Source organism: Anarrhichthys ocellatus, unplaced genomic scaffold (assembly GCF_004355925.1).
Source record: "Anarrhichthys ocellatus isolate YVR2014 unplaced genomic scaffold, GSC_Weel_1.0 scaffold1, whole genome shotgun sequence".
NCBI lineage: Eukaryota > Metazoa > Chordata > Actinopteri > Perciformes > Anarhichadidae > Anarrhichthys > Anarrhichthys ocellatus.
In genome coordinates, this window is record NW_022280031.1 from 3,389,201 (window position 1) to 3,403,293 (window position 14,093).

General features: G+C 41.3%; 1 protein-coding gene across 4 annotated transcripts in view; it reads right to left on the reverse strand.

The window, feature by feature from the left end:
* Positions 1–14,093, reverse strand: part of iffo2b (intermediate filament family orphan 2b) — a 21,548-nt gene that overhangs the window by 1,903 nt on the left and 5,552 nt on the right. For 2 of the 4 annotated variants that reach the window (XM_031847642.1, XM_031847625.1), the window contains exons 2-5: positions 4,056–4,116; positions 2,121–2,216; positions 677–847; positions 63–208 (exon numbers count right to left, since the gene is read on the reverse strand). In XM_031847642.1, the coding sequence (XP_031703502.1) occupies positions 63–208; positions 677–847; positions 2,121–2,216; positions 4,056–4,116 (474 nt within the window). Of the gene's footprint in view, positions 1–62; positions 209–676; positions 851–2,120; positions 2,217–4,055; positions 4,117–14,093 lie in introns of all 4 variants that reach the window. The other 2 variants (XM_031847634.1, XM_031847617.1) reach the window with 1 other exon arrangement.

Genomic DNA, 14,093 nt, shown 5'->3' on the forward strand with positions numbered 1-14,093 from the left:
TGTGTGTGTGTGTGTGTGTGTGTGTGTGTGTGTGTGTGTGTGTGTGTCTCAGAGCCGCTTACAGCTGGTTGAGCATGCGTTTCATTTCGTCCGTGATGTTGACCGAACCGGGGACGTCCTCCTCTGAAGGGCTGGGCTCGGCATCCATCTCTGAACTCTCCTCATCAGACACGGCTTTGCGCTCTTTTCTCCTGCAGGCCATGGCACCCTGTGAAACACACGTATACACAAGAGAACACAAACCTGTGGCTTGAGGATCCAGGGAAAACCTTGATGATCCAAACATGCATTTAATTGTTTAGTTGCACGTAGTCTCTCATATGAATATATGCTGAGGAAGAAAACCGCTGTTTGATCATCATCATCAGCAAGTATTTTTCTGAATGCAAGGTGCAATTCTACTTTCTGCCTGCTTCTTAAATTAGCCGACAGATGAGATACTTTTTGTCACCTTCAAAAATACTGTACTTTGTGTGTGGGTTTACGAAGATGCAGGCACCTTTTAGAAGGGTCACTGAGTACATGATCAGCTGGTGAAACAGAAACAGTCCCCACACACAATCAGCCCCTGGCAGCTCTGATTTCACTTCGAGAGTGCTGACTGTTTCTTTCACAGAAGAACTCATATTTTTTCTTCGATTACTGTCAAACAGTGAAACAGCAGATGGGTACCCACCTTCTCTGGGAGCGACCGTGCCGGACTGATGCTGAACATCTTTGACATGTCTTCTGAGTTGCGTTGCTGAGCCACATCGCACAGTTTGGCCGTGATGTCGATCCGCCGGCAGATGTCCATGTCCACCCGCCTGGCTTTCTCCTGGATCTGTGTGTCCAGGTCCGACATCTGCTGCTTGAATAAGAATAGTTTTTAGAAGGTATGTGCAGTCCAAACTCCTTCTCACACTGTGACACATACAGTATGTGACGTTCTACTAAGTCATACTTCAGTAAGTTAACTTCGTCACCAGGAATTAACAAAGTCACTGTTGGTAAAATCATCTCCATACCAGGTGGTCTTTTGCTCTTTTAATGGTGGATTTGACTTCCATTAATTGGTGTCATATACTGTGTTAGTATTATTTAAATATGGACTGTTTGTATCATATATTACCGAATGGTTTTTGGCAGCTCTTTTAAGATTCATGTTACTGTTTATGATGCAATTTTGTTAAATAATTCAAATAATTCAAAACTTTTTGGCCTTTTGGTTTAATTCCGATCGTGTGAGATATATTGTGTAGTGTGTAATTCACTGTCACCGTTGCCTATCTTGGCCAGGACACTAGTGACAATATATATATATATATTTGTCTCTAAAGAGTATTAAAAAATGAAAAGTTTGCATCATCATTTTGTCAATTCAATAATTATGCAATGATATTCTCTTTGGATAAGACTTGGTAGGTCATACATGGATCACATAAACAGGTCACAGATATTTTGGTTGTTCCTGCTACGGTGAAAGTTTTGACAATAGGAGCAATGAGAAGTGGGTCACAACATCTAGAGCACATAACACAAAATGTCAAACCACTAAGTCTAACCTAACAGAGCCACGACTTCAACGTCACTTACCCGCCTCTGGATTCACACATGAGGGAACAAGTCAAGCACAGAACATAATATGAAAAATCTACAATGTACAGATGCCAAAAGATAACAGAAGCATGATAAACAACAAAGCTTTCCAAAAAAAACAAAAAACAACATCCGACTTTATTTATCCCTGAGCAAGCACTAGCAGTGACTGGGCCCACTGCAGTATATTATATCTGTATATCACTCCTGAGCTGCCAGAGAACAATACACGGCTATACAGAACAGGAAGTGCTCCTGATCTACAGCTCAATGAATGCTTGTCTTGGAGGCTTTCTGGGATTATTTATTCTTCCCAAATAAGGAAGGAAGGAAGGGTGTGTTTTTACTTTTATTATCTAGACCTGTATGAATAGCCTTTCTCAGAATGACGCTTAGTCATGTGCAGGAAAACAATTGTACATCCTTCAAACACTGCTGTCGTGACGTTTAACATGATTGCTTTGAGTGTGGGAGTCAACAAAGCAGATATGGTGTGAAAGCTTTGTCAGAAATGTCACTCTGGCACTGATGTAAATACTTACATCACTCATCAGACTCTTAAAGACCACTAGTTCAGCCTTCAGTCTGTCCACCTTCTCGCTCAACTCATCCTGGACCTCGGTCGACTCCTGGGCGCTCTGAGAGGACGCCACAGGGAAGGAATTAAAATAAGACACATAACAACACAGATACTGTGCTAGACCACAATGAACTTGTGCAATAAAGTTCAATAACTCAATGAATCTTTATATAAAACATTTATAACTGTCGTTTGGGTAGATAAAAGACTTGCATTCAGATAAAGCCCTTCCAATCAAATAAAGCCTTTATACTGTTACATTTTCATATTGGTTACTGTTTAGCTTTTTATCATCAGTACCCAGAGTTCATAGTTTACCTACCTTTGTATGTTTACATAACTGAGATAATGCAAATTTGCAAACTCATTTGGTGATACTGAAAGTGTTTCGGTATGTAAGAGAAGGTAACCATGTAGAATCCTGGCATGTGTGTGTTAACTGAACATAAGAAGGTTTTGGCAGCTTGCATGGCTCTGTCCGAACTCTGAAGATGACAAAATATGTCTACCAGCGCCTCTAAAGCTCACCGATTGACACATTATTTCTTGTTGGTTTAATTCATACAAAAAAAGCAAACAAATTGGAAAAAAGTCATGTTGGATTTTTACAGGCAGATGTGTGCTAGACTATTTGTTAGACAGGCGCTGGTAGGTGGATATCATTTCCATTTGACAGAGGCAAGCTGGCTGTTGCTTCCAGTCTTCATGCTAAGCAAGCTAATCGGCTGCTAGCTGCAACTCCATATTTACCGTACGGGCGTGAGAGTGGAATCGATCTTCTGATCCAACTCTCAGCAAGACAGCGAATAGCCATGTTTATCCAAGATGTCAACATTTTCTTTTAAGCTTAAAATCCTGTCTTTCAAAACATCTGGACTCTACTTATCTACTACATTCACAAAACTTTAAGACTTAAAGCAATCAACTGGTGCCACTCCCACCTGCTTTATCACATCCATGGTCCGGCTTCACTTCTGGTCTCATAAATATTACCATAAACCTACTTATCAAGTCATCTGAGTTTTCTTTAGGGAGCTTGCAAAATAAACTCCTGTATTCACATAATTTCCCACCAAATATATGGCTGTCCAATTTAACATGTAAACATGTCCTTAACAGTTGACTGACTTTTACAAAGACTGAAAGGATGACTAACTCTATTGGCTTCATTGCGTCATTAAAGGAGTGCCACTTTTTCTCAGCACACGGTAACAGTCTTACGGCTCTGAGCCCTTAACAATAAATGGCTGTTTGCACTGAATTTTCTATCTCTGAACAGATTTCCAGCCCTCCCATGCACACTGCCTGTGCACTCTGAAAGGTTAAAGCCCCCATGGGATGGCACTCCACCTCTCTATCTGGGGTTGTGCTGACCCAGAATCCAAGATAAACATGCATGCTGTCACTGATTAATTTGCACAAAAACAGACGGAAAGATGCCGACCAGATGAGGTACTCACACCAGCTGGGATGGTGTATGTTTTGTGATACAGACTCAAGGTGTAACACTCTAAATTGATTTTGCCTCAACATCTATTCCCTCTGCCTGCTATGAACAGGAAAATAATGGTAGACTGCTGGTGATATTTTACGTTTATATCTATATCTCGGCCAACAGACTGATGGGTTTGTAATATAGTTTTTCTAATCTGACACATATCCTCCTGCTGCTTCCAGTCAAGATCTGCTGAGTACACACAGAATACAACACCAAGAAGAACAGAGCTATATATAAATGCTTATGCTTGTGCTGCAGTTTTGAAAATGTATGTATGCATACGCTTTATCCTTTGATCGTATTTGTGCTCCTCGTCTGCATGTGGTAAATGGCCTTTGGCAAGACTTCAAACAGATGTGCATGTCAGTGGATTGTATTCTATTCTTCATGTTTCCCAACCTGCTGCATGGATTCCACCGTGGACTCCAGCTGCTCTCGCTTGCACAGCTCCTCCTCCCACCTGCAACACAGAGCACAGAGGTGGGTCAGTTACTGCTGGGATCGGTCTCCTGAGGGCCAGTAGACAGGTTAATGGCACTTTTGTGGGGATAATACTCCCATCTCTGATTACAAAATGCCCTTGACAGTGTGGGTTCACACCCACTTTCCACCCTATTTTCAATCTTTTGTCTACTTCCTTCTTTGTGCAGTCATCTTTGCAATCCCACTGCCTCAATAAAAACCAGTTCCGTCCTTCTCCAAACACAACATTGCTCATGAGAATGTGATAATGACAATATGACTGTAGAGGTTTAACACACCCAAAAAAAGGGTGGAGTATCTCTGCTGCAGCCTGAATACCTTCATGGTAACTGCTTCGTTCCTAATGAAGTCTCAGGAGTGAGTTATAGGATGACAATTCAAAGCAAATGATGAAACAAATTTTTAGATATTGAGATAAAACCTTCACAGATAGAGAGTTTACGTGCTACCGAAAGTCATTCGAAGTAATTCCAATGGATTGAATTGTGAAGCACATCATAGTTGCCAGTCAGGCAGATAAGTCACATTAAAATAAGCAGCTCATATAATTGGTTTAGTCAATTGGTAAGCAGTAAGACGACCCAAGAGTCTACAGCCATACTTGCCGCTCTGTGAGGCTGTACTTTGGCACAGCAGTGCTTTGAGCTAAAAGCTAATGTCACAATTCTCTGGAGGTTAAATGTTTACTATGTTGACTATCTTGGTTCAATGTTTTAGCATGCGTAGCATGAATGTCACAAAAGTGAATGTGACATTTGGTTTACACATTCATATCGGGGGACACAAATGTGTGAACCAGATGTCATGGCAATCAATCCAACAGTTGTTGAGATATTTCAGTCTGGATAAAAGTGGTGAACCGACTGACCGGCACCCAACAAACCACCCCCACAGCCGTACAGCTAGCATGCCAAAAAATATAGTGCCAGACCCCCCCCCCCCACACACACACACACACACACACACACACACACAATAGTCTGCAGGCTATTATTAGCAACACAGTTCTCTTTCCCTTCTCTCCTGACAGTTCATATCACTCACTATGCCATGGCAGCTATGTAAAAAGATATTAGGAGCCGCTTTATTTGCTTTGCATTATGTACTGCACGCAAGGCACCGCACGCTCTGCATCAGTCAGTTCAGCGTGCTCCTCCTAACACACACACATCTTGTTCATTTGGATATGAGACATGAGGCATGCTGAGTCGCAGACGCTTCCCAAAAGAGAGTTTGAGGTTCAGAATGGAACTCATTCAGTAATATGAAGGAACCGCACAATGTCAGACACCCGTGGGAGGATGAGCCACTGTGGGCCACATGAACGACGACAGCGGAGGACAAAATGAGAGGGGTGCTTTGTGTGCGTGTGTGGGGGACGTTTTGTACCGTACTGTAGTTAGCGCATATCTGACCATATATGTTTACTGTAAGGGAGAAAGCTGAAATCTGATGACCACTACTGCATTCTGGGACATCACTGTAGTCTTTACCATGGAGGGTCACAAACACAGCCTTAAGTATCACAGCATGCGTCACTAGATATTCCCTTTCTCAACAGTACGCAGCCTTGTTTCCATTCAGGACCCGCTGACTGTCTAATTTCGGAGAAGTATTCCTTGGCAGGGCGTGCCAGCTCGCACTGGATTTAAAGCCTTGTTCTGAAAAGGCTGGCAGAGCTGCTTTACGGTGTCCACAACACGCCGCCTGTCTGCTGCAGGACTCTGGCTAAGGCTGTTGGGGTTCACTACTGCATCACATCCTCTGCGTCACTTGTGTTGTCACTTCCTGAAGAAACCGCCACGTCCTTTCCTTCAATCCAGCAAGGCGATAACTGGACAACATGATTAAATCGACCTACTGATGGAGGGAAAGCCTCCCTGTGTCAACAATGTGTCAAGGCCGTTTATGTCATCTATCAACGGTAATGGAGTCATTGACAGAAATAAGCAGCAAGTGCTTCCACATTACTTGGAGCAGCTATAGTTCAGCAGTCCATAAAAGTCTAATGGAAAACCACCGACTGTTTTCAAGCATCCAGATAAAAACATGGCTGATCCAAACAGAGATGACACGGCCACATAGCAAAACTATTTGATCTGGCCTGTCTGCCATGACTGTTGTTCTGGTTTTCTTGCACCTTTAGGGTGACTCAGTCAAACGAACACACCTGGAGTCTCCTTACAAGGGCAAAGACAGCAGGAGGGTTGGAGCCTGTGTCAATTCATAGACTTCTGTTTGTGTATCTAGATCTCGCCTCCCAGAGATACAAACAATGTGCGTTCATTTGAGAATTATCCTGGGAGTGTTGCCACAGACTCCCAGTTTGTAATACTGCAAATGTAAGGGTTTTCATCAGAGGCTAAGTATAATTGTTCTAATTAAATTAATGAAGAAGTAAAAAAAACAGAACAATTCCCATTTCAACTCCAAATTCCGGGATTCATGAAAAATGGCGATTTCAGAGGATACCTGTGGTGCAAGAAAAAAATGGAAGTGTCTCACATCAAACATTTTCTCATATGATTTTTGTCTATTGAACAAAAGCATTCCTGCAGTGCCTGCCAACTAACACTCCCTGCCTTGTGTGGTATGTCTGAGAAAATTGGCACGCAAGCTGCCTCGATCCGTTCTCATCACTGTGCGGGAGGACACCGCATGCACGCATCCAAATCTGTTACTCTAAAGTTCCTGCGCTTGACTCTCGTAAATGACAGTGCGTGATGATCTTTTTGTGGCATCCATAATGATTTAGTCTGGAAGGCTGACTTATCTCTGCCAGACTTGAAAATGAAGAAAATATATGTCTTGGCGGTAACTATCAAATGATTAATTATTTCAATGCTCAAATGTTTAACTGATTCTACATTCCAGAGATCTGTTATGCAACAGGCGGTAAATACCAAAAGGAGCATGGAATATGCGGTAAATACCAAAAGGAGTGCGGGGAAAACATTGAGGTGTGGTTACGTATCATTCCACAAAGCCCCTGTTGCTCATTCGCACATGGAAGTTTAAGTCAGACAACACCCTGTTTAAACTATGCGATGTACTTGAGAGTGATTCTCACTCAGAGGACAATACAAGCTCAACATCTGATCCCATGTATTAGAGTAGATTAGACCTTAAAGATGTATCTTGAGAGACCTTATTACACCCCTTCTAATTAAATATGGTCAGATTTCGAATTTTGGAGTTTATTATTGTACTAATATTGTAAGAGGTTAAAAAGTAATGTCTTTTTAATCTATAAATAAATCAGTGTTTTATAAGTCTAGGTATATAAGGGTATATGGGAATGCTTGGCCAGTAAATATGAATTACTGGAGGTAACTAACTAATTATCACATACAGTCTATGTTAGCAATACTAAATACTATAATCATTTTATCAAACACAACAATATTGAGTACTCCTTAAAACTACTTACTCTACTTACACCTCATGTGTTTTTATTTTTATTTTTTAGTTGGCGCTAATCGTAATGTGCCTTTTCAGAAGCAAGCTCTTTAAAATAGAATCTAAGTCGAAACACTATGAAGAGATAATAGGGCCATTACAATTCATTCTCATGAGGGCAGGCAATAGTGAAACAGGAAGTGTTATACGATAACAGATTAAAGGATCAATACATCTGGCTACATGCAGGACAAACACCCATTCAGCTCAGCTGCTCGTATGAAATGATGCCTCTGACAGCTTTGACAAATCACATCTGAGAGTCCAGAGGTATGTGATTCCTCCCATGGATCCCTATAGGTGCCTATATAATGTCTTCACCATGACACCAGCATCCCCCACCATATACGTATTTGCAATTATAGAGCGGACAAGCCAGGGCCGTATTTTACTCTCAGGACAGATTCTTCCTATAATCTTGGCCGGATAGGAGGAGCATGATGGGAAGAAGCATTTGTGGCGCAGAGATGTGAAATAGTAAGGCGCTCCCGAGAGAGAGAAAAGGGGGGAGGTATGACTACAGCAGGTCATCGATTGAATGTCATGATGATCTGTAAACTAAAGCCTACCCAGACAGAGACACATGTGTGGCATAGTAATGATGCAGCATTGTGAAATGGATCGGGCCGGCCGGTAAAGCAGCTCAGGAGCCCACCCGTCCGGCTGCTCGAGGGTCTCTGCTGACGAGGCAACGCACCAATGTTAAAGCTCATTTCATTGCTCTGCTCAAGCTCCCTCCCTGACCTCAATCCATATCGACAACACAACCACAATCACACACACACACACACACACACACACACACACACACACACACACACATTTGTACTCTATCACCCCATTTTCTCAAGCCATCTTGTGTCCAAGGAACCGTGACCTCGGAAGTGAATGCAGATTAATTCCTGGCTCGCTAAATCATGTAAACTGTGCACAGAGATGTCGGCCAGGATCATCGCTCACTGACGGTTGATTCCCTCTGCTTTATGTTCTACAGGCTTGGCCAGACTTATATATAGCCCTGCTAACCCAGACAGGATACAGACACCACCAGGCCGAATGGGAGGAATGTCGGTGTTGCTAAGTGACCGCAGTCATTTTCCCAAGCCACCCTTATCACTAGCCCTTTGGGACCGAGTAAATTGTGCTAGTAGTTAATATAGGGGACAGTATTTGTCATTGTTCAATTGATTCGTCCAAATATTGGTGTTATTCTACTCCTGAAAGAAGTAGCCTAGGAATGGAATCAAAATGTCTTACGTCTTTCCCAATAAACCGGGCTGGGCGAAGATTAATTTCAGACCTTCTGGTTGTGAAACGTGAGTACAGTGAGAACTATATAACTGGTCATTCCCTCCCATCTCTCTTTATCGTCTGCAAATCTCGCCTTTATCTAAAGGCGCTGAAAGTTGTTAGAGACATCTCTCACAGAGTATCTTACCTTCATGAGATTCAAGGAGGAAATACACAGCTTTGATTAACATCTGGGAAGAACCTTCCTCGAGGTCATTCAACTTGTGAATGACAAAACTGCTGGCACATATAAATTCATTAATATTTTCTAATATCATTTTGTAATTTTAGTAACTTTTTTTTGTGTATGATGTGTTTAATTTTGTCCTGTTTGTCTTGTGTGCACAATGACCTCAGCAACGTAATGTCCTTTTTGCTTTAACAGCAATAAAATCAACTCAACAATGCAGTAAGTTTAATCACATTAGAGCATCTGGTGTTTAAATACAAGGTTATCTATGTTAATGAAGATGTTCAACAAAACTGTACTGAAGCTGCGTGTGTGTGTCCACGGAGTGGATCGAGTTTGTTCAAAGGGAAAAGCAATGTACCAACGGCTAGATATGCTCTTAGATATGTTATGTGAAATGCAATGCAATGAATGTGCTCTAAATGAGATATATGTCATATGTGTATATAATAATACATATCCAGTGTATAGGTATGTGTGCATGTATTTATACTATTTGCATTGATGTAATCATTTTTCTCTTTTCTTTCTTTGGTTGCCTCCTGCTTTGCAAATGTGCACACAGAGTCACAGTATTACATTAACTTGCATTATTACATAAACTGGTAATTATTACTACACAGCACTTGTAAGTTGATTTCATCTAAGGACGTTAGTTGACAAATAATGAAATTATCTTTCGACAAAAATAACTTGTGTTATAACAATTTTATTATATTATCTTGCAATTATTTTGATATGTTTAATGTGTTTAGGCCAACTACGTGCAGCATTTCATTACTTTTGGACAAGCTGGTACATTTTCCAGCAGCAGGATGTAACGCATGTCTGGAACAGATTGGATGAAATAGCATTAACACCGAGGATGAGAGGTTGTATGCACTGGGAAATGTAATCTGCAAGTTTGATGAATGTTCTCTGTCTGAAACCAGACTTCTGTCTCTCAATTAAAGTTCTTGCAACAGCAGTGTGTTTGTGTGCACTTTGGGATGAAGTTTCTATCTGTTTCATTTGTGTCAGGGTATCTTCATGCATCATTAACAGTAAATGCATCATTACTGTAAATCCTCGCTAGACAGAACGTTTCAACACTGCAGGAGCTCTGAGAAGCAAGTTCAGACAGAATAAACTCTTTTACAATGTCAACTAGCTGCAACACAACAACACAACATCAAAAAAGAAAATACGGCCCTGACACAAATCATGTTCCTGACGTACTTTGGAACAAGGTGAGACTATAACGAACTCTTTTTTACACTGATCAAAGCATAGATCTGAATAGAGGGTTTGGTGCAACATCAGTGGATACTCCCTTAAAACTGATGGATTGACAGATAATTGGAAGCCAATGTAGTGGCATGTCTAATCCTCTGTCCTTACCAACACAACATTGCTACACTGACTTTTTCCAACAACATGGGTGTGAGCTTGACTTGTTTTCCCTGTGCATCTGCATTATCTAATTGCTGAACTCACAAAGCCTGTCCTAGCCCTCTTTTCTCTGGCCTGAGGGATGTTGATCTAAGGTTAACTGTAAATCCTTTAGATGAGAGACAAACACATTGGTGTTGTTCATGTGTAATTACCACCAGATTCAGACTAATAGGTATAACCTAAATTCAATCTAACAAAAAAAGGATAATTGCTTTAGAAGGAAAATCTTTGCATGGACATGCAAAGGTGTCGCCTGTCTGTGAAACCAAGAAAAACGTAATGGTTTGTTAAGGTTTATAATAAATGACAGTTAAATGTCTTTGCTGGTAGAACAAGTCAAAAGATTTTCTGTCAAAAAGGGTTTCTTACCAACTAAGAATGACTCACACCAGGAAAGTGAGATTTCATAACAATTTTGTGATTCATTAAATGTATTATTGACAATATTGCTTTGTTTTCTCGCAAGGAAAAACTGTATTTTCACCCATTGTTTATTAATGTCGTCTGCAGCGGTGGAGGGTGGGGTGGTGAGAAAGCATGGTGACAGAGAATCAGTTATCCCTGCAGTCTTCTCTGCAAACCGACCCCACCCCACATCCTACAAAACACACAACTGCGCTGTTGAGTAGTTATTTTCCCACTCATTTCATTTATTGCATTCCATATTTTAGTGCCATCATCATAATAGCGCTGAGCCCCTGGCTGTTGACTCAACATACAAGTATAAGACATTTAACTGCACATAAACACTAAAGATATAACACGTCACTAACGAGTTCTTAACAAACCTACGCTGCAGGGCCTTTGAGTCGGTTGTTCAGGTTGACAAATAATGACGCGGATTTGTGAGATTCCTTGTAAGTGCACAAGAAAAACAGCGCAAACAATGGCCGGCATGCCCGGGCCATGTCAGGGTGGAGCCGCACTGGGAGTCACATTAAAGAATAAAAGGAAGATGAAGATGTTCACTTCTGGCACAAATCCTCACCAGTCAGGGTGTGGTCAGTCAAATTATGTGAGACATAATGGAGCTGTGAGACATCACAAGCTAGTCAAATGTCTTTTGTACCTCTGGGTACACACACCTGGATGAACCCCGGTAGTCACTATAAAACTACAACTGCTCTATTCAGAGGAAATCTGTTTTCCTGACCACAATTATGTTTCAATTAATCTCGTACAGCGAACCGAAGCTACCGGCCTGGAGGCCAAACCCAGTTTCATAACATCCCCCGCATGCTTAGACTATATTCATTTTTGGTAAATAGACTGTATATAGTGCCTTTATCCCAGGTGCTTTACAATGTGGCTCTCATCCACCATTCATACACACTCACAACACTGAGCAGTGAGCTACCATGCAAGACACTGTCCTTCAGGGTTCAGGGAACCAACCCTGCGATTCACGGATTGGACCCACTTTTCCTCCTGAATCACAGCCAATTCCATATATTTGAGTTCTGGACTGTTGGTTGGACAGAACAAGACATCTGAAAACGGCACATTGATCTTTGGGAAATTGTGATTTGTTTTTTTATATTCATACAGATTTAATCAAGACAATGATAGACTGTTGCAGTCTAAATAAAAGTTGACTTTCTATTTAACACGAAGCTAGCACAACTTGCACAACTTGGCGATACAAACACCTTCAGACCAACAGGTAATCTACCACCTCACACCAAAATGTCGGTTAAGGTGGACAATTGATTATGTTTTTCATGTTGACTTTAACTGCAAACTGTCAGCTGTAAGGACGATGCTGTTCTCGAGGATTACAATGTCGTGACATTACTGGAGCAGTAACTGGGTACCTAGGAGAGGAGAGGGAATGATACGTAAATGTTTACCTATATCAATTATATATGTAGGTTACTCTTTGACATATAGATGAAATATAGGCATTCCGTGTGTTGTTAGTGAGACAAAACAAACCTCTCAGTATCAGAAAACATTTAAAACCTGTTAGCGTGTGTTTAAAAAGACTTGTTAATCATTTTGGTAGTGTTGGCTACCGGTAAGCTACAATCCTTTGTTTATATATAGATTTACAGATTGTCCTTAACATAAAAACATGTTTTGCTTCTGTAAGAGCCGTAATGAAAACGCTGCTACGGGAGGTTAAAGCACTTTCACTACATTAAGACTTCCAAGGAGCTCTGAGGAGAGACACATCTGGTCTACCTGGAGGTCGAGTACACAAGAGGTAGATTTAAGACCACGCCAAGACACTCGCACATAATCTCTCAATCTGGCACATGTACGACATTATATGTTGCTCAGTAATGTATGTGTGTGTGTGTGTGTGTGTGTGTGTGTGTGTGTGTGTGTGTGTGTGTTTTTAAGGTGCCTGGCAAAACAGCACTTCCTCTGGAATAAGCTTTTGAAATACAACGGTTCTGAAGTCAGGATGCTGTGCCAGCACATCCAGGCCTCAAGAAAATGTGCAAACGCTATTCAAACTGAGCAGGTCTGAACAGAATGGTTAAAATATATTTGTGTAAACAAGGATTACGTCTGAAGATTATGTACTTAGCAGTGAAATTGACTTTGACCTATCCAACTGTACGTCTCCTGCTTTGCCTCAGGACATAACTGCAGCAAGGAGTAGCAGCGCTATTCCAAAACAATCCACCAACCAAACCTACAGTACAGCACACTCTCCCCTACGCAGTCAGTGCTTACAAAAGACGGGTGCATTCCTGCACTTTTAAATATGGCAGCGCGCCACTGCTCTCAGCTGTATCGATACCCATGAATAATCAACAACGGCTGCACAGCACAGCAGACACAAGTACATAGAGAACAAAGGTGCAACGAAGCAGATGGGGAAACACACGACCAGCATGGTATCACCCAGATGTTCTGAAAAATGTAAACCCTTAAAAATCATGTCATTAATGTATATATTTTAACAATAATTTACTAAAGCAGCAGGGCACTGTAGTTTTTAGCAGACGTTACTCAAAAAGAGGTAAGTAGTGTCATTTTTTGGGGACTATTTTCAGCCGTGGATTAATACACATTTGGTGCTCTGGTGCATTTGTCCTCAACCTTTTTGACTTGTAGTGTTTTATTGCCAAAAAACACCCACACATCCATTTGCTATTTCACAAGAAGAAAAAAAAAATGACAAATATTTTCGTAAAGCCAGAAATAATTTGTGCATTTTGTGTTGCAGAAATGTGATTTCGTTTTTTCTTTGCTCCTAAACTCATTAACCACCTCAGGGACCCTCTGTTTATCTTGCCACCCCTTGACCCTTCCTGACCCCCACGTTGGTAACCACTGCTCTTTACAGCAGCAGGACAGTTAATGTGGGATTGACTTAAAATAAACTACAGTGGCCATGTTCACCGTCATGAAAAAAAACAGGGCAACAGTGTGGCTCCTTAATCACATGAAAGATGACATACAATACTAGAGACTGCAAAGGCATGTTGTGAGCTGAAGCAAACACAGACAGGAAGAGGGAGTAAGAGAGAAACAATATAGGCTCTAATCCTGAGCTCAATGGCCTTTAGTGAACTGAGGTCTCTCTCTCTCTCTCTCTCTCTCTCTCTCTCTCTCTCTCTCTCTCT